The following is a 21,546-nucleotide window of genomic DNA, read 5'->3' as shown; positions in this document are numbered from 1 at the left end:
TAGTGCGATGCCAGAAAATCAAAGATGGCGACAGTTTCGGCGACAATCTTGTTGTCTTGGATTTTTAAAAGCATTTGTATTCATAGTAGTTTTATAACCGGTTTAGCTTCGAATAGAACGGAGTATACGCCCAGGAGATATCAAAATTAATTGTTTCGCCGTCTTCCCTCTACAAAATGCGTTAGAGTCGAGCGGGACAAAATTTTTCTTGTGAACTCTTGTAAACTCTGGTGAACTTCATGTACCTGTCATAATATCCGCCACGATTCATTTTCATCATGGATCTGAACAAGGTTACTACTTACTCGGCTGCGATGTTTGATCGCATCAAAAGCGCGGCAAAGAACGCGACTGTCACAGCTGTTTCTGCCACCGTGAATGCTGTGGGCGCTGTAGGTTCGTTAATCGGAAATCCCCTGACGAAAGACTTCGATGTTGGGAGACATGTGGCAAGTTTTGGGCCAAATTTAGCGTGGAAAATATACGAAGGAAAAAAACGGACAACTGGCCAGGTAAATCATAAATATTCCTTTTTATTATTGTTATTTTAATTGATTTTTTCCGTTGGGTGATTAGGTTTTGTAAGCATTTTTTTATTTTGGTTTTAAATGGGATGATGGACGTAAGCTTACATGTGTATTTTGAAGGTCACTGGTTTGATGACGCACAGTGTATGCTGTCAAAATTACCATCAATAAATCATAAGTATGATTTCAAGGTACCCGCTTCTAGAACTTTTTAACACTTTACATGTCAGTTTGTGAAGTGAAAGCTATTTCCCGATTTAATATTCCTACCTCAGTTACTCTTGACATTGACAAAAATAAAGACTAAAATGTTTATTTCTATATTTTAACCAAGCCTGAATTTTTTAAACAAGTAAATTCAGGCACTTACAGTGCGACGCGCCTTACCATGGCCTTAATAGCCAAGTCTGAATTTTTTAAACAACTAAATTCAGGCACTTACAGTGCAACGCACCTTACCGTGGCCAGCCAACAAACTTTTTTTTTACAAGTTAGCCATAAAATACAAAACAACATGTTTTCAATAATTCGTTGTTACGTCACTTGCCTGTTAAACTTTGCAAGGAGGCGTGACTGTTAATCAAATTTGCATACCCTGATTGGCTAACTTGTAAAAAAAGTTTGTTGGGTGGCCATGGTAAGGCACATCGCACTGTAAATGTCAAAGCAAATAACATCTGGGATATGATAAAATTCCTCCCGTAGTAAATCAAGTTGTAATAACATTGTTATAAAGGCCTGAGAGTATAACCAACCCAAATGACTTTTCAGATAGCTTTTTGTTGTTTTAGCTCAGACTCACCAGAATTTTTGTATGTGGCCTTGAATTCCTTCAGGAAATGTTGTTCCGGTGTTTTATCTGCTTAGATTATCTTTTTGCAATTAATAATAAGAGATTTCCCAGCAGCATCCAAGCAGTTCAACACCATTTGTGTCACCTCATAAAAGTCTTTGTTACCAGTCCATACTGCTTGGATAATTTTCCCACCCCAGGCCAGGGCAGAAGGACTGAATTTGTCCTGGGGATTGTAAGAACTGTTGCATTCCAAATTTCCTCTTGCTATAGAAACTATAAGGTTAAACTCCAGTTGTTTGGACTGCATGGACCTGAACTGGGACTTTACCTCTTTATTTTTTGCCAGTTGAGAACATTTTGTGTCAGAATGAACCTTATATTGCAGACAAAAAACATTCAATGTATGTGTGTAAATTAATGGTAGAGTTTTCATCTTATACTGGTCAGGATAAAAGTCATCCTGATACACTTTATATTACACCCTGTCAGTCAATTAACAAATAATTGACTAAGGGGGTATAATATGACCAATCAATACAAATTAATTAATTAATCAATTAATTAATTGATAATTGAATTATATGTAGATTTATTAACAATTTTGTATTGGTCGTCTGTGGACAAATTGGTTAGTTTACATCAGTCACAATCTCATTGTCCTGCAATATTACAAGTATTGCTTTTACTCTAAACAGGAAGTGTCCCTGGTTGTTCTCGAGAAGAAGCTTCTGGATAAAGTAGATAAGCGAGACAAGGAAATAATTATGGAGACCATGAAGAAAGGCCCAGTGCAGCTCACAAGGCTGAGACATCCACGGTTGTTAGTTGTTCAACATCCACTGGAAGAATCAAAGTAAGGTTTAAACTCAATACGCTAATTCTGAATATGTGGAAAATGGGATGTGGTAAGATGATTATGAACACTGGATTAGAACTGAGATATGTTATGTTATGTTAATTCAAAAGTGTAACATATTTTTCTCAAATGTTTAATTAATATATAAAACGGAAGGTTGAAGCTGTTCTATACCTTTCTTTTCTTCTGCTTTCTTCTATCATAGTTAGGTTTTTGCTGTTCGTGATCAATGGAATAATATTTTTATAATAATCAGTTTATACTAGTTGCTGATGACATGTGACCTACTGCCTTCAAAAGAGTTGGATAAAGTTGCATTTTGGTGGACATGAAAATTATTTTGAATTTACCTTGAAATGTTGTCAAAATTCAAAATAATTTCAATGGCTTTTCTTTGAGTGATGTCCACCAAAACACAACTTTATCCGTCTCTTTTGAAGGCAATAGGTTGTGTGTTATTGGTAACTGCTGTAATGTGAAGACAACATGCAGACATAAGTTAAGCTTGAAAGAAAATGTATTGGCAAGCTGCCAAATATAATGAAGTTATAGTAAAACTGCCATGTTGACTGTGTGCTCAGTACATTGTTGGTTTCCTTTCATTAAGTTCAATAATAAATAATTACCATTTTAACCTGTAATGTCAAACATTATTGTTTGGGTAGGGACTGTTTAGCATTCGCTACTGAACCAATATTTGCAAGTCTGGCAAATCTTCTTGGGAAACACAGTAACATGCCATCTCCTCTGCCTCCAGAATTTAGGGTATGTTGAAGTAAAGTAGTTTTCATAATACTGTGGCCACTTTCAGTGTTACTAGCCTCCCACGCAGTCGTTTTTAGGGGAATCGTATTACCTCCTCCCCACAAACGCCTGCTTACCCAAGCGCCACATTCCTTTCCGCCGCTAAGCCTATCACAGTGAACCTTCTAAAATCTGGAAGGTTGACCTTGACCTCAGAACTCCTCTCGCAGGAACAGTGAAGAACATCACAATGGAGACAGAACTTGACCAAGCTTACGTGAGCTTTTAGCACCGTGTGCCCTCAGTCAAAATTTCTCGTGTAAATGCCTATCAACTGACTGCAATAAAAAATTCGTGACGGGAAATAGCGATATTTTCTTCAATTTGCCGACAGGTTACGCAAAGTCGCTTTAATATTTATCAAGCTTTGCCTTCAATCTTGTCGACCTTGTCGGTGTGGAGGAAACCAAAATATTACATATTAAAAGATTTTGCAGTTGAAACTCGCTTTGTGGTTGCAATTTGTTCGGGGGCATGTGCGACATTTTCCACAAGGACCACAAGTTGATCGGCTCTTTGTCGTTTAACTTTCCGTTTAATAGTCTTTAATGAACTGATAAATACTGCAGATCTCCCCTTGATACCTTCTACATTCTTCTTTGCTTTCTCGAATCGAGTTAGTCTGTCGGAGCACTTCGTACAAACAAACAAATCTGCTCCAGAGTTTCGGCACCCATAAGAGGCGATATCTTCACCGATTGTCAACTCGATCAGGCGGGGAAGATTGATTACACTTTCCCGAAGCTTTTGACTCTCCCAGCAGTGTCAAAACGTCGCACAAGAAGCGCTTGTATTCACATTCGATATTTGTTTTGGTGTTTCAGCCATGACCAGCCATTCCAGAAGTGAAAAAATATATATGTTTCAACTTAACTCCCGCATCTCTCAAGACTGTAACAGAGACTGTAGACACTGTACAAAGCTCGCGGGAAACGGAAGCGATCATTGTAACCAGCAATTTGATTTGATGTCATTAAACAATGCCTCGATGGTGATTGGCTAGGGTGCTTGGGGAGTATTTAAAACAATGGGAAAGGAATGTGGCGCTTGGGTGAGCAGGCATTTGTGGAGAGGAGGTAATACGAGTCCCCTAAAAACGACTGCGTGGGAGGCTACAGTGTTACATGCACAGCAGAGAATGGCGACTGTCTTTTGACGTGCCATCTTTCTACGTGTTAAGTAAACAGCTGAAGCACCATTTTAACTATCAAGCTTGAAAACTTTCCAATTATTGGCAAAAGAAATGACAAATTAACTACAACTACTGACTTAAAATGAGTTAACGTTGCATAGCTCTGAGGACAATGCAAACTATTTGACGGCTTTTGATTTGACTCTGTTCTGTATCTTCCAGTAGAATTCGGGCGTTTTGTTTGCAAGGAGTTAAATTTCAAAACTATTGATCTGTTGATCTTGGATTGACTTCTTTACATTCCTCCGTGCCAGTCTGAAGAAAAATAAACCCATCTTTGTCCAAGGTCAAATTAACTGTAAATGTTGTGTTTACATACTTAGGCCTTGTTAAACATGGCATGTTGAAGGATGGCACATCAAAAGATAGTTGCTATAGATATACTCATTTAACATTGAAAAGGCTGTAAAAAGTAGAAAATGCCGGTATATGTACTGATGGCCTTTTGGCCTTAGCGATACACCGAAAATGTGCACATCCTGGATGCGTGTTTTGAAGGGCCTGGTAGGAAAAAGGGCACAAGTGACGATTTGGCCTTGAAATTCAAATCTCCCTTAATTCGCCATAATTTGGCATGCACACAGTCTGATTGGTGTGTCAGAAATGTAATTCTTATAATATTTTCATTGTGATTTAAAAGTTTTAAATGACCTCAGGCTAAAAACTGAACCCCCACTTAGTCATGTTTGAAATGGTTTCCCTCCTTTGTTTTCCATTAAAAGCTAAACAAAAGTTCTAAACAATGTGACACTGGTAAGTTATCTAATCAAATCTGTCTTAGTCAAGTTAGAGCTTTATTTTTAAGAAATTTGGAATTTAAATGCTAAGTTATCACTTGTGCCCTTCTTCTACCAGACCCTTCAATTGTTGTTTTAAAGGATTAAGTGACTCAGACCTGTGTGTTTCTGGTATCTGGCTCAGTACTTGAATTATTAATCTGTTCTTAACATTAATTATTTCCTATAGTTGTGTACGTCAAGAGTTCTTCTATAGGGAAGTCATTAACTAAAGGTTATATTTTGATTTATAACATTGTGTCTTCTTTCACAGTCATTTGAACTGTATGATGTTGAAAGAGTCTATGGGCTGTATCAGGTTTGTTTTGTAAAGAAAATTGTTGAAAGATGATGCACATCGTATTTCCTCCGTTAAGATTTCTGAGGACTTATTAATTTGCAGGTCTTAAAAAGGTGGGGAGGGGCTTCTTGAAGGGAGAGGTTTATGCTGTGTTAAATAAAATTTTCGCCACGTGCATGAACTGATTTTGGGACATTGTAAACAAAAACAAGGTGCACCGCTACAAGTCCCAACTGGCAGGAGGCAGACTGGCTGGCTATTTACAAGCGCGTCCGAGGAGTTGAACTTGGGGCTACCGAGAAACAACTCCAGCTAGTGGCCAGAGCGGGACTTGAACCCGGGACCTCCGGATTTCAAGTCCGGCGCCCTAACCACTCGACCACGCTGCCCCCCTTGCTGAATAAACTATCTATTTATCTATCGTTCATTTGGCATTGTAAGATAATGATTCTGTCCACCACAACAGACAGCCCAATTGATGAGACAACTCAGAACTGGAATTGGAACTGGAGTGGACGAGGGACTCAGTAGAGAGAGGGGGCCTATTGATTTTTTATCTCTGAAAGGGAGGGGGGGGGGGGACTATTTACTGAAGGGACATGGTTACAGTCTGTGGTTACATGTGACCTTCAACATTCAAAAAGAGTTGAATAAAGTTGTGTTTTGCTGCCGTTGAAATTATTTTCATTGAATTCTGACAAGATTTCAAGGCAACACAGCCAAGAAATTTAGTCTGAAATGTCAGCCATCTCCCCCTAACCCACTGGGGGTGTGCCCCCAACCCTCTGAATGACACCCTTTCTTTCTTTCTACCAAGAAAGTCACGAGAATTAATTTTAACCTCACTAAGAGAAGGTTAAACGTTTTTAAATTAAAGTTGATTTCTAAGCCAGATTGGGCTTAAAGAATGGTAGTTTTGAATTAAAAAAATAATAATTATCACTTTCAGGGATTTAAAATGTTAAAAAGTATCCTCCAAATGATATCCTTTATTTTAGTTAAACTAGCTTGTTTGGAAGTCAACTTTGCTAAAGTTTACCATCTGTCAGTGGATAAAAATGTCAATTTTCTGGTTCTGTTACTTTGAAATCTTGTCAGAATTCAAAATAATTTTAATGGCTTTTCTTTGATTGGCATCCACCAAAAAAAACTTTGTCTGACTCTTTCGAAGGCAGTAGGTTGCGTGTTACAAATAATTACTGGTAACAACTTTAAAAAGAGGAAATTCAGTATGTTTTGCCAAAATTGTGCTGGTAACCATTCATATTTTTAACACTAGTAAGTAATTTTTTTTGTTACTGAAACAATTACAATATTATTATTTCAGCTTGTGGAAGGTTTAACATTCCTTCACAATGATGCCAAGATCCTTCAAGCAAGCCTTGCACCTGAAATGATCGTTATCACCAAGAATGGTCAGTGGAAGATTGCTGGTCTGTTCTTCAGCTCCACACCAGTTATCATTGATGGACAGGTAAAAGCCATTCATTGAATGCATGATTTCATATAATTGCAATTTCCTCAGTTAATAGGGTACTCTTGTGGTCAGCTAAACATTTGACACTTAAATACATGTTAGTTGGATGATTGATTACTTGGGAAATGATTGATTGATTAGTGATTAACATTCTTTGAGCATTGTTTTGTTTTATTTTATTTTGATTGGACATAACATCATAAGGGTTTTGAGGGAATGGATACCAGAGACTCCCCCCACTACCCTTAAATTTCACCTTTTGGCTTCCATTTTGGACTAGCTGCTTTCAAGCTTTACTTGCTTAACGCAATTTACCAGGTGCTCAGGTGCCTAAATGGGCCTTTTTGTTCATTAAATTAAATATATATTAGTTGCTACTTTTTATATGACTTTCCCTCCAGCAAGATAATACAAACAGAACATGTAACTGATGCAATAGAAAATTAACTTCTAATAATCAGCCCCATATATAGCTGTCTAAGATTATCCCTTTTGTTGTTTTCCTCAGTCCACATACAATGCAGGCCAGTGGGAGCCACGCCTTTGGCCATGGGCCCAGCCTGACCTTAACTATGCTGCACCAGAATTCATTCTGTCCAGGTCATGTGATGTGTCCAGTGACATGTTTTCTCTGGGGGTGCTCATTTATTCAATTTATAATAAAGGAAAACCACACTTTGATTGCGACAACAACATGACAGCATTCAAGAGAAATGTGGAGCAGGTAATTAGAAACTAATCTTTGTTCAGTGAGGTTAAATAAAATTAAGCCAAGTTATTCAAGACTTACAACCTCGAGAAGCAGTCTACAATGTTTATGATTTGGTGCCAACAGTTGTCCCGAGGGAAAATGGTATGGCATGAACTGCACTCATATCTTGGCACTATTTCTGTGCTGTTTTGCAAGGCTTTATTGTCTATTTTCTCCTCCCTCTTTTTGTACATTTTTTAATTACCTTTCTGTCAATTGACCAAGTCAGTCTGACTGGTGCTTGGGCATTCAGGGCTTATGGCTGGGTTGTAGAGATTTGCCAGTCACATTGGAGGACCTAAGACATAGATCTCAGTGCTTTATTAGATTTAATGCAAAGCAGCTCATTAATGGCTCTTTGTTCAAGCTTTCTTTTGTGTTGTTATTCCCTCTCATTAGAGACTTGTTCAATTAAGGAGCCTATAGAAACAAACTTTGAAATGGTTAGCTCACTGGACATTGCATGTGTTCTGAGAGCTTCTAGTTCAAAGTGACAATGTGGCAATGTCAATAAACAGACTGTACTGACTGTCCAGACTGTAGCTTGCGGGATCCAGTGTAAAAAATTGAAAGTAGCATGTTTAATGTGGAAATCCTGACCACAGTCACTGTTATGTCTTCTTAAATAAAATGCATTGATTTAAAAGGTAATTAGTGTATAGGGAACTGGTCATAACAAGTTTGTTCGAAGAGGACCCACCTTGTCTGATAATAAAAGGGAGTTATCAAAGACACCACCTGTCTCGTGAACATTACTGACAAAATTTTATTGGCTTTAAAATTTGAGTTGACACAGGAATATTCAGGTGGCAAGAGTCAGCATTGCTAGATAAATAAGAAAAGTGAGGTGTAAATCTCATTGTCATTTTTTACTGCTGGATAGAGGGGTGGCTATGCAATAAAAACACTATCTTTTGAAGTTTAGGAAAGGGGTGCAGGCAGAGACCACCATCTATTTTGGGGTTTGGTGGGTCCTGTTCAAGTATAGTAGTTTTGACCACTTCCCTTAATTGGAACTCCTTTTTCTACATGTATGTTGAGCAGGGCACCCTCCTGGCCCCCAAGTTGAGTCTATCCTGTCCCCTCCTCAAAGCTAGGTCCTTCACAACATAATTATCATGCATTCACAACTGCACACTTTAGTGGTGGACCCAGACCTTCATGTAAGTGGGGGCTCCACTTTCAAACACTTGACTAGCTTGTCTCTAATATCTTGGCACCTTGGCCCATTACAGGCCTCAGTTTTGGTCTAAAACTAAGGAGGGTGCCCTACCAAAGATCCACCACAGTTAATGTCCAAGTACAGTTGAAGGGGTGCCTGGAAAAAAACCCTAAGTGACTTCTGATAAATTGCTAGATTCTCCTTCCCAATTACCTGGTATAATTGCTTGTGAAACAAAAGGAGAATTTGACCTTACATCAAAAGTCACTTAGGGCCTTATTTCGGGCACCCCTTCAGTTGATCAACCCACGGTGGTTCAAGAAGCAGGGTTATAAACTTACAATAGATTAATGTATAATTATAAGTTGCTGTTAAATTTGAAATCCTGTTTCAGATGTCTAGGAACAATTCAACAGCTCTTGGTAATGTTCCTAAAGAGGTACAAGAACATGTTAGAAACTTACTCAGCATCACCCCCACTCTCAGACCAGATGTTCACATGATGTCTAAGGTAGGTGACTAACAGCAAGACCCATGAGTGATGTGTGGGTGTGTGGCAAGCTAGTGGGTCATGCAGGATGGTCATTCAAGTGAACCTAATTTCAGTCATCTCGTTTTTTGTTTATTGACTTCAAGGGCAAAGAAACAGTGTTGTGGAAATGTGGTCCTGAAATGCAACCCCATTATTTTGCAAGTGCACAGAATTTGTGTTGTTCTGAAAACAATCGGACACATTTCCTTTTTTGTTTCGATGAAGAAAATTTTGCTCCAGCAACGTAACAACAGTATGTTATGTCATGACTGCAACTGTGTGCTAATAATAATTTGTATCCCGCAATCTATTACGTTTAAATATACCGGGTGCCAAGTCAGGTCCTTGCAGTTGAAAGGCTCGGGGTATATCCAACCTATGTCACATTTGAGATAGCTTTTTTTTTTGTTTTAGCTCAGATTCACCAAAGGTTTTGCATGTGGCCTTGAATTCCTTCAGGAAACATTGCTTCAATGTTTTATTCGCTGCTTATGCACTTCATTTGCAATGATATTAAAAGCTATAATTGTGGGCAAAATTTTCATTTTCATCTCAAACCGAACTGGAAAGCAGTGGATAAAACATTGGAGCAACGTTTCCTGAGAGAATTCAAGGCCACATGCAAAAACTCTAGTGAATCTGAGCTAAAACAACAAAAGTGACCTGAAATTATGCACCACAGGTAAGTTATGCCCTGAGCACTTCAAATTATTGTAATTTTATTACACTATCAGATATATGCTAAATAGATACATGTACCAAAGAAGCTTATTTAGACATTGCCTTTCAGATCTCATTCTTTGAGAATGTGGCAGCAATGACTTTGCAATACCTGGACTCACTAGTGCAGCGTGATGAAATGGCCAAGTCACAGTTCTTTAGGGGACTTTACAAAGTCATGTCTAAACTACCAAAGGTATGGGCTTTGATTATGTTTTGTTATCATCGTAAGAAATGTGGCATTTTATTTTGAACCTTAGGGTGTGCATTGCAACATTGTTGGAAGTAAATATTCACATATGACTAATGTTGGTCAAAATGTTTGATTGAAAACAATACATCTGTAGCATTTGTACAACAAAAACTGTTGGTCAAGCATCATCTTGCAACATTCAGGGTTCTAATCTCCTAACATTTGTGGATGAATTTTGTAACTTATATGTAAATTATGTTTTTGTACTTTCCAGTTCCATTGAGTGTGAATTAGTACCTAGGGGTTATCTTTAGTAATACAGTAGAACCCCGCTAACTCGAACCCCTATAACTCGAACAACCCCGCTAACTCGAACAGAGTCTCAATTCCCTTGGATTTGAACTAACTTTCCAGTCATTTTTACCCGGATAACTCGAACCCCGATAACTCGAAAACCCCGCTAACTCGAACAGATTTTCGCTTCCCTTGACCAAAGTTTACCCCGATAACTCGAATTTCTGGTTCTTATCACTCGATAGGAAGGCCAATTGACATATCCCATTAGCTTTTCTTATTGTGTGATCGAGGACCAGTTAGAACGTTACGTACAGTTACATTTACATTCGTTGCAGTTTATCGTTACAGTTGTTTAAAATGTATTTTTTTTTAAAATAAGGTTCATATCCGTAATTTGCACTACATTGTATACCAAAGTGCTGAAAATCAATAAACTTTTAATTATTAACCTAAAAAATTGAATATTTTAATCGACCCCAATAACTTGAAACCCCGCTAACTTGAACAGATTTTCGTTTCCCTTCAGAGTTCGAGTTAGCGGGGTTCTACTGTAGTATAAATATTAGAAATTTTGTTAACTTAACTTTTGATTTTGTACATGTAAATCCCAGTCCCAAAAAGATAGACTTAGTTTGTAATTTTTGTTATTTACTCAGTGTAAACACATCGTGTTTCATTCTTAAGCAAAATGTGTTCATTAAACATTGTTATTAAATGTTTTTATTATTTATTCTTATCAATGTAATTTTGTAAAGTTTTTTTTTTAATTTTTCAATGCAAAGTACAAACATTTACAACAATTTTATTATTTAGTAATTTTGTATTTAGTAATGTTGAAATGTTAGCTAGTAACTTCATTTGTCTCACAGTGAAATATAGCCAGGGCTTTAAAGCACTCTTCTCATTTCACTTCAGCGGGTAGTCATACAAAGAGTGTTACCACAGCTGTGTGCAGAATTCAGCAATCATCAGATGATTCCATTTGTGCTGCCTAACGTGCTTTTGATCGCTGAAGACTGTACCACACAGGAGTTTATTGACCTCATCCTGCCAGAGCTAAAGCCAGTTTTCAAGATACAAGACCCAATTCAGGTTGTGATCATTTTCCTTCAAAAGATGGACATATTGTTAGCCAAAACACCCAAGGATGATGTGAGGGATCATGTTCTGCCCATGGTCTGTAAAGCACTAGAGACTCCCGCGGAACAACTACAGGTGCCATTTTTTTCTAATGTCTCTGTATATTATTTAAAATAATACACCATCTCCTGATGAAGACCAGCAGTATAGCGGTCGAAACGTCGCAATCCACATCTTTGTGACTCAATCGTGAGACAAACGATTAACTCATCTATCAAGCAATAGGGTGTTGACCGACGTTTCGATGACTCCATGTCATTGTTTTCAAAGTTGTGTAAGTCATCAAAACATCAGTCAACATTGCCATCTCTTGTTTTTATTTAAAATTGTTTATCGAAAAGCTCCAGATGTTATCTCTCTATAATTACTAAATCAATTTACTCCAGTTAACATCTGTTGTTTGGTTAGCCAGAAAGTAGTAAACATTACCTCCCTGGAGAGTTAAGGCTCATTTACATACACCAATTGATCAGGCTGATTTGGCCCAATATGAGTGAAGATGAGTGAAGATGAGTGAGTGGACATTAAGCTTGGCCTGATTTTTGGTGGGGGTATGCGACTCAGTTCTCCAAACTCTGATCCTATTTCAGACCAAAATATGTAAGTTTTCTGCACCCCTTTTCAGAGCTGACCTCTAAAACGCGTACCCATTTTCAGATTTGGTTTCTAGAATCATACCTGTTTTCAGACTTTCAGACCAAAATGGTTAAAATTCTACACACTATTTCAAACCAAAATGACTCAAAAAAATATACCTTTTCCGGTCACGCAATTACAGTCGAACCTCGATTATCCGGACTCGTCGGGACCTTGGTAAATAGTCCAGATAATCGAGAGTCCGGATAATCGAGAGTCCGGATAATCGAAAATATGAATATTAATGAGATAGAAATGTAAACAAAAGGTTACAGCAAAGAAAACATCATTTTAATTGTGAAATCTACACAGCCTGTATGTATTTACAAATAAAAACTTTTAGTTCAGGTATTGTCTCGTTGCACTTGCAAATTTTGAAAAGTGCACAGGATAATCTGTCCATCTATCTCATCTAATATGCTGTTTCAACAGTCTTTTGAAAGGATTATTGGGCTTTTTGCGACTTTTAGTTTTCAAGATCACAACTAATTAATATTCATGAAAAAATTGGGACCAGAGAAAAAAGTCCGGATAATCGAATAGTCCGGATAATCGAGGTCCGGATAATCGAGGTTCGACTGTACCTAATATATAGCTTACAAAGAGCAGTACCCCCTCCCCAATCCAGACTATAGTAACTCCTCACAACCAGTTCATGGTCACAGTTAACAGTCTTGATTTTCATACAATTCAATGCAACAAACAGTAGACTGAAGCAACTTTGTGTACTTACTTGATTTTCTTATTTTATTGCAGGAAATGGTCTTGAGTATTATCCCATCATTTTCAAACATGATTGACTACTCTGCTATGAAAAACTCCATCATTCCTCGTATCAAGAACCTGTGCCTTCAGACGACTTCTTTGACTGTAAGTCACGTCTGATTTCTGTTACCAGTGTCTGGGTGGAGGAACAGAATTGCCTTTGCCAACTGATCAAATGACGAATCTGATGTATTTTAGAGGCTAATTTACAGATAATAATAGAGAATAATTTATGACCAAATGCGAGGCGTTGCCATCATATCAGTGGCCTGTGTGTAGACGTCTGCTAAGGAAATAGTAGGCTCCATTACCAGCCACAAGAGATGTTTCCACATAATTGTAGCTGCATTTCAGGCAACTGATTCAACATTGAGAGTTGTCACAGCTGAGGCTCATTGTATCCTAAGTGGTTCTATTATGCCCCCTAATTGAAGATGAAACTGCCATTTCTACAAGATCGATCAAGCCATGCATAGGCCTGTCTGTTTACAGATGTCATAGCAAAGACACTACGGTAGTCCTTTTAATGAATATAGCTCAGGTTTAGGCATTTATTTCAAATCCTTCCAGACGCACAGTCAAGCATTAGACTGTACACTGTAAAGGCACAGCTCTCCCCACATCCGCTGCATTTTATACCCATCACATTCAACACTTTTCAGGGTTGGCACAGTCAGGGAAAAGCCAAGGAAACAGATTTTTTTTGTCTTTAATGTCAGGGAACAGTCGGGGAATTCTGTATCAGGGCAGGGAAATACTAAATTCTACCTCAAAGGTGGTGAAAAGTCAGGGGATTTATTTTTTTGCTAGCCACCAGGTTTGGGAGAGAGTTTGTTGTTTCAAAAGACATTTACAAAGGAATTGATTTCTGTGGATTCATCACTGGCTAAATGTTGGCAAAGAATATAATTTGTCTTCTATGGACCTTGAAAACTGGTTTGTGGTCAGTGAAAAGTCAGGGAATTTTTGTTAATATGAATCGTGATAAGTGACAACTGCATATGCTTTTGGATAGTGCCATAACTCTCCTGGTCTCAAGGCCATAGCTGGTAATGAGGGCAGAGGAATGAGCCCAGAAAAGACCAGAAGCTTACAGCAATAAATTATATAAACCTTGTTTGTAGATTCGGGTGAATGCACTGGTTTGCCTGGGCAAGATGTTGGAGCATTTGGACAAGTAGGCTGTGTTGGATGATATCATTCCCTTGATGAATCAGATTCCTTCCAGAGAACCACCCACCCTAATGGCTATCTTAGGTAAATTCATCACAGCTAAATTCCGTAAGGGATTGTGGGATCGTTTGGGTAGACAGATGGACGTGACACCAACTAACAACTACATTTTCAGCATTTTCTCAGGGTATCATAGCTCTTGTTAAAAGTTTTCAGCTAAAAGAGTTTTTTCCTTTACAACTGACTGCCGAGGATGCGTTATTATTCATTGACGCGATTTTCATCTGTCTACTCAAACGATCGCATTATTTTAATCCCTCACTCACAGCATACCAGTCTCCCTGTAGTTTCTGGGGAATTGGTTAACTAGTTTTTATCCCTTTCCTCCTTTGTTTCTTCACAAGCACAATATTTAACTTGTAATGTGGCATTGCAGAATGGATACCTTGTAGGACTTGGGCTGCCGCTGTTTTATAATGCCTATGTAAAATTGATTCATCAGTCTGAGTAACTTAAAATGACTCATGCATTTGGTTGCTGAGGTCTTTATGTTCTGCTGCAGCTGTTCTAGTTCTCTTTGTATCATAATGTGAAAAAAGTCAAATGTCTTCCTGCAGACATCTGTCTGGTTCAATGTATTGTTTGCGCTTTTTCTGACACTCAAATGTGATAGTTTTGTTGTTGGTTTTACAGGTCACTTTAAATGTGCTCTGATGTTTTTAGTGGAATATTTTCTGAACACGTTTTCTTTTGTTTGTCAGGAATTTTCAAGCAGACTATGATACACAAAAAACTTGGCATGGACAAGGATTATTTGGCGACAAAAGCTATTCCATTTCTGTTTCCTTTAGCGGTGGAACCAGGTCTCAATCTTTCGCAGGTAAAAGAAACGTAACATTTGTTTTCTCTGTACCGAGTATGAAGGCTCTTATTGATCATGACATATCTTTTGCCCAGTTTGGTCAGTACATGAAGCTTATCAGTGAGATGGTAAGACGAGTGGAAACTGAGCATCGCACGAAGCTGGAGCAACTCAATAAAATGCAGGAACAGACGAGGTATGGATACTCTTAAGGCCCGTTTAAACGTTTTCAGCATTTGCTTCAACATGCATTCGACACTTTGTGGAACGATGAATGACATCTCGACTTTGTTGACCAATCAGGTCAATAACCAGAGACATTTATACCACCTACAGACGTTCCACAATTTACTTGACTCAGGTGATGACTTCGTCTCAGGTTGTTGAAACGTCAGTCAATGACACCTCAAACAGTCCTTCTCAGGACTATACACTCACCCGGATGATCATTATTTACATGCTTATGACTCTTTATCGACTAACCTCCTAGGAGTCAGCGATCCAGTTCAAGATCCGCTGATATTGATCTTGGGATCGCTGTGATCTGGGATTTGCCCTGTAATTACAGTCGAACCTGTATTAAGCGGCACCGTATTAAGCGGTCACCGTCTATTAAGCGGTCAGTTATCAAAGTCCCGAAAATTACTTCCCTTAATTACTGTAATTCTGACCTGTATTAAACGGTCACCTCTATTAAGCGGTCGCGGTCACCCTATACTAAGTCCCAGTGAGCTGTTTCTATTGTCTTGACCTGTTTTAAACGGTCATTTTGTAAAACGAAACCACTTAAATATGGTAACAAGTAGCGTGCCAGGCAGTTGAGTTTCTAATGAGCTGCACAATCGTGGCGTTAATGTTTTACTTTGTCATACCATTTTATCGCCGAACTTTCTTAACCAAGTAAGTGATGTATTCTGTGCAACCTGTATTAAGTGGTCACTTAGCCATTCCCCGAGGGTGACCGCTCATTACAGGTTCGACTGTATATTTCGTTTATTCAGAAAATTTCTTCCAAATAGTGGCTTATTTAATCTAGGTCTATCTCACGCTGTTCTCGTGTTTTTTTTTTTTTGTTGTTGTTTTTTTTTTATCGCTTGCTGGCAGGTCATCCCTAAAGTTTGCTCAAGAGGTACAGGAAGCAAAAGCCATGGATGATTTGATGGGTAAAATAGACAAACTCATGACCGGCAGTCCTGACGGGCCAAGCAGCGCAGGTAATCAATCTGTCTCCCTAGGGAACTAGAAGGTAACTTCAATTTGTTATAGAAGGCGGGAAGGGGGAACAAGGCTAAAAAGCTGTATTCTCAAACGGGAGGAAAAAAGGATGTGAAGTGCCTACCCAGATGTACTTTAAAAAATTGTTTTGGAAAAGAAAGTGGGCTAAAATCCATCCCCCATAGTGTCTGCTTTCTTCTCGATCTTGTGGAGGACTTTGCATCCTCACGTGTTACTTTCAACAATTGTAGCATTTCAGGGACGGGATGGGATGGGGAATTTTTTGATTTTCGTAGGAAGAAATTTCACAACAGACAACAGCAACTTCTCGCAAAACTGGTGAATCAAGAAGCACTTGACTTTTGCGTTATCAAATGTTCATCGTTTGAAGAGGCAAAATACACAAAAGTTGTTATCACTAAAATGTTCCATGATAAAGTACTTTCGGTAACTAGCAAAAGTATTTAACAGATACACACACTTTTAAAAGCGAAGAAGCCACAACTCCCATTCTTCCCTCAGAACTCATCTCTTTTCTTTGACTTCTATAAATGAACTTTGTAAACCCCTCTTCTTTCATGGAGAAGGTTAATAAATTGCCTATGCTAACATTTGTTGCAGTCAGTGACAAGAGTAGCAGTTCGTCACCGTCATCCAGTTCTGTTGGTGCAACTAATTCAGCAGAGGTAAGCATGTCGATGAGGCGAAGCCATCCTTGAAACTTACTACAATCAATCATGACTATCTGATAGGCACTAGTTTGTTGCACTGCAGGATCTTATAACTAATTAATTAGCTATTAATTTGAGACACGTAATTCAGTTGCTGAGACTGCAAAGTGTGTATTATTCAATAAACGATTTATTTAATCTTATGACTAATTAAGCTAGCGTGCGGCTTCTTGTTCAGAGTTTCTGACGTGTTTTTATCACCAGAGACTTAATTTAGGAGCCAACAGTAACACACTCTGAAATGGTTAGCTTACTGGATACTGCTCATGTTTTGAAAGCTTCTAGTTCAAAGTAACAAGATTCATGTTAATTTACCTGTGTAGTAAAACTTTGAGATTTCTTTGTGAACTCAAACACAGGAGCACATTTACGCTCCTCTGTAGCACTGAGGTTTCAGACAGTTTTTTGTCCTCTTACTCTTGTTTCTAGTTCAACAAAATGTTTGGTTTGCCGGAGAATCCATCACGATCAAAAGGCGCTTCTCTTAATGGCAATCTGTTGGGTGTCGAGGAGTTTTCAATGCTGCAGCCTTCCAAAGAGAATCGAGATTTGCAGTCCAACAAACCAATACAAAAGGTCTCTAACACTTCACCTGTGGTTCTCAAATGTTGTTATTATTGTCTCCTGTTTTCCTTGGCTAAATCCTTTCATAAGAGCGGTTTTCACTTGAGTGTGGAAAGTAGTTTCGCGCTTTCTTTACTACGCTCTGTGATTGGTTTGGAAACTCGTGCCATTGTCTCAGCCAATTAGATGTAAAACCAAAACCAATCGTGCCTTGCTCACACGCGTTTTCCTGCGCATGGTGGCGGCTACACGGATTTGCTTTGAATTGTGATTGGTTCATTGCGCTGTTTACGTCTGCTGTGATTGGCCATAGTAATTACTTTGGTTTGACTTGTTCGCATGCCTTTTCCCGCGCTTGGCGCCGGTTACACGGATTTGCTTTGAATTGTGATAAGTTCATTGCGCCGTTTCCGTATACTGTAATTGGCTAGTAATTACCTTGGTTTGGTTTTGCAACACTCAATTGAGAACCGCTCTAATCTGTCAGTAATGTCGTCGGGGCCATTTGTACCTGCGGATTTTGAAAGATTTGGTGTCAATTTATAGCAGCAATTTTAAGAACTATTTCAAATCGCCAAATGTTAACTACCGGCGATTTTCGCTGACGGCAGCGATTTATCAGCTATCTGAGTTTTGTTGCTATCAGGGGAGAGCTCATGCCGATTCAACATAAAACGTGTCAAAGTTCCTCGGAGTCCTTCAAGACAGCCATGACGTCTTACACGTTGTGCTCTCAAACCTCGCAGCAAAATTTGCAATCAAATTGCTGGTCGTTTACACGGCTTTTGAAATTGTGCTTCAAAATCGCATGAAGACATGATCCCATTTCTTTCCTTTCTTGTCACAGTCCTCACCGCAAAAGTCCTTGACGTCAAGCTCTTCATTTTCTACACCCTCTCGGCCCGTGGCAACTTCCTCTTTCTCACAGCCTGGTACCTCCAGTTTTGGTGCCTCAATGGGCATGTCCTCTGCTCCCACTTATGGAATGGCAGGGTACTCAGGAATGGGATCTGGAATAACCGGTTATACAGGAATGTCTGGAATGAATTCTGGTATGACAGGATTGTCAATGAGCGGTATGAACTCTGGCATGTCAGGATTGTCAAGTTTAAATTTGGGATCTTTCGGGATGAATCCCGCGGGATCCTCGCCAAGGTATCCCGCTACGGGAACCTCTGCTGGAAGTCAAACAAAAAATGCGGGCGGCTCGAAGGCACTCGACTCTTTATTTGCTCCTGAATTAGAACATTTACAGAACAAAAGCAAACCATCGATGAACACTATGCAGGCACAACAAGGACAACAGGCTGGAATAAATACAGGTATGTCATTTCAGCAGCAAGGTGAGGCACCTAAGGGAGGGCGGAAGGGTGATTTGGAAGCGTCTGACTTCTATTGGCCACTCCCAGGGGAGGGTGGATAGTTCGATCTAATTTTTAATTGTTTTATTTCCAAGAATGCAAGGCGTCGTGTTCTTTAGAACCGTTTACATGGGCAATTTTTAATGTGATTTTACGTGCATTTGTGATTTTTGTTGCGTTTCTTTCTTTCTTTGTTTTTGGTAATGTCAAGTGCTTTTACAAATCGTCATGGAAACTGTTGGTGATTTTTTTTGGTGCGATTTTAAAGCTATTTATCGGCAATTGTGTTGCTATCAGAACACAGAGCATGCGATGTGGACATGTAACCTGTCAAATTTCCCTTGGGCCCCTAAGGAACTTTGGGGAACTTTGCCCCAAATTTTCGTTTGGGATTTCAATCGTCCTGGATAAGGTCTTTTTTTGCATAGTCATCAGCCGTACAAAAATACTGCTGTATTAGGAGCATTCTTCTTGGTCTTGACATAATGCCGTATATTCTGTTATACCACGGTGTGTTCAGTCCTGCACATATCTCACATAAGTGATAACTGCTCCTGCTATAAGCTTAACGCCGTGGGGAGGGGGAGGGGGGTGGGGGTTGGGGGTAAAGAGAGACAGTGTTAGTGCATCCAGGGGTACTAATCCAAATCGTATGATGCTCCAGAAATCGTAAATAAGCCTTGACTTGATCCTCGTTTTTAGGTTTGATGGGAGTGAGACCCATGGCCCCGCAACAGTATGGCGGTGGAATGATGACAACATCATCCGGGATGTTCCCAATGCCACAACAGCCGCTGATTGGTGGAATGAGCAGCCAACAGTATCAGTACCAGGCTCCAACGAATCAAAAGGCCACGAACAGTAGAAATGACTTACAAGATCTGTTTGGCTGACAAAGTCAGGCTTTGTCTTAAAATATATGCCAAGAAAGGGAAGAGAGGCGGGAATTGCAGATGTCCTCGAAAGGAAAAGATTTCTTCTTTCTTTTTCTTTCGTGTTTCACACATCTAAAATTTTCTTTTCCTCTGCTTTCTGCATCTCAGCCTTCTAGGATGAATATATTCGATTGGCTGGAAATTACGAGAATTCAAATATCTACGCGAGTAGTATAAGACGGGTGGTTTAGCCCCTAACCAATCAGATTGGTGTAACTTCAGTTATCGTAGGTTGCAATTATGTAACTATTGTGAAGACGGAGAAAAGATGGCGGCTGTACAATTTACCACAATACCTTGCGAACCTAACACAGCCAATAGTCACACAGAAAGCCTTAATTTTTGCGAAATTCGTCCCTGTACTGATAACTCGGATTTTTTTTTCCAAGTATGCCGGTGTTAATGAAATCACTAAACAATACGTCATTCTCATAAAAGGTGTTATTTGTCATTGTTCTTCTCAAGATTTGGTTGGGAATTTTAAAGCTTGAAAGAGCGCATTGATTTTCAGCTGTTGGGAAACAAGGCATACGTTTGGCATATTTACTAACGCGATATTGGCCAGTTTTTAGAAATCATTAAACTGGAAAATAAATCGCACCTGAAACAAAAAGATCAAATGTTAATTTTTGGGAGATAGTTTCTATTGTTCGTTCATAACTGTTGAATACATTGTCGGCAGACACTAAAAACAAAAGGGCTAAAGTACTGTGTTCTATGATTAGTTTAAAAAAACTCGCACCACTTTCTCAACCAATAGGAAACAAAACCAAAACCAATCGTGACTATCGTGACTTGTTCGCACGCGTTTTCCCGCGCTTGACGCCGGTTACATGCATTTGCTGGAATTCTGATTGGTCCGTTGTCCTGTTCACGTTTTTTGTGATTGGACAGATTTGGCCAGACTAATTACTTTGGTTTTGGTTTTACAACACTCAGTTAAAAACCGTTCTAACACAGAATGTGTTGAAACAGCATAAAGGCCTAATTCAGGAGCCCATAATGGGCTCCTGCCTAATTTAAAAATTTAAATGTCGAATTTAAATTTCAGTTGCGCCGGATACAATTTAATCCAGTACTCTTTTGGATGTTATGCCATTCACTTCTCGATTATTACGATTTTTGACAGTTTTATTTATTTTTGGTGGGGAGGGGGGTAGTGGGAGGGGGGGGGGTTGAATTCAACGCAACTGGAATGGGACGCCTGAATTACACCTATACACAGAGCGGTTTTTAATTGAGCGTGGAAAGCAGTTAGCGTTAGTTTTAGTTTAGAATTTGTACGCTTTATGATTGGTTTGCAAAACGTACGCCACTTTCTCAACCAATGAGAAACAAAACCAAAACAAATCGTAACTTGTTCGCACGCGTTTTCCCGCGCTTGGCGGCGGTTACTTGTATTTGCTTTGAGTTCTGATTGGTTCATTGTGCTGCTCACGTTTGTTGTGGTTGGCCAGAGTAATAACTTTGGTTTTGGTTTGACGAAACTCGACCTGCAAGGGAGACAATTGTCTCCCTTGTTCACTCAGCTCTGAATGCCTTCACTCAGGGATTGGAATAAAACGTTAGGGGAGGAGGGAGAGTGGGGGAGGGGGGGGGGGGTTTGGTCTATGCCATAAAATTAATGAATAACGTCAGCATGTTAGAGTTCCTTTATTTAATAAATGTACCAAACTCTGTTGTTTTAAGATGTCATTTCTTGTGTTTTTTTGTTGTTTCTTTTTTTTGCTTGGCAAGTTAAAATTTGAACACAACATTGTGGAAACTGTTGGTTCTTTAT

At 39.1% G+C, this 21,546-nt stretch overlaps 1 protein-coding gene across 1 annotated transcript; it reads left to right on the top strand.

The window, feature by feature from the left end:
* The first annotated feature begins 16 nt into the window (after positions 1-16).
* Positions 17-20,224, top strand: LOC146479417 (SCY1-like protein 2). Its single transcript, XM_085111058.1, is given in 18 exon segments — positions 17-512; positions 2,019-2,176; positions 2,845-2,944; positions 5,226-5,270; positions 6,580-6,726; positions 7,238-7,453; positions 9,037-9,153; positions 9,965-10,090; positions 11,300-11,599; positions 12,917-13,030; positions 14,050-14,182; positions 14,860-14,978; positions 15,056-15,156; positions 16,065-16,174; positions 16,797-16,861; positions 17,336-17,482; positions 18,318-18,792; positions 19,534-20,224. Coding segments are annotated over 18 exon segments (2,898 nt in total). The 5' UTR covers positions 17-278; the 3' UTR covers positions 19,725-20,224.
* Positions 20,225-21,546: the final 1,322 nt, after the last annotated feature.

The sequence above is a fragment of the Pavona decussata genome, unplaced genomic scaffold (assembly GCF_977016875.1).
Source record: "Pavona decussata unplaced genomic scaffold, jaPavDecu1.1 SCAFFOLD_59, whole genome shotgun sequence".
NCBI classification, from domain to species: domain Eukaryota; kingdom Metazoa; phylum Cnidaria; class Anthozoa; order Scleractinia; family Agariciidae; genus Pavona; species Pavona decussata.
The sequence above is the reverse complement of the archived record's forward strand: the minus strand, read 5'-3'. Positions and strand labels throughout refer to the sequence as shown.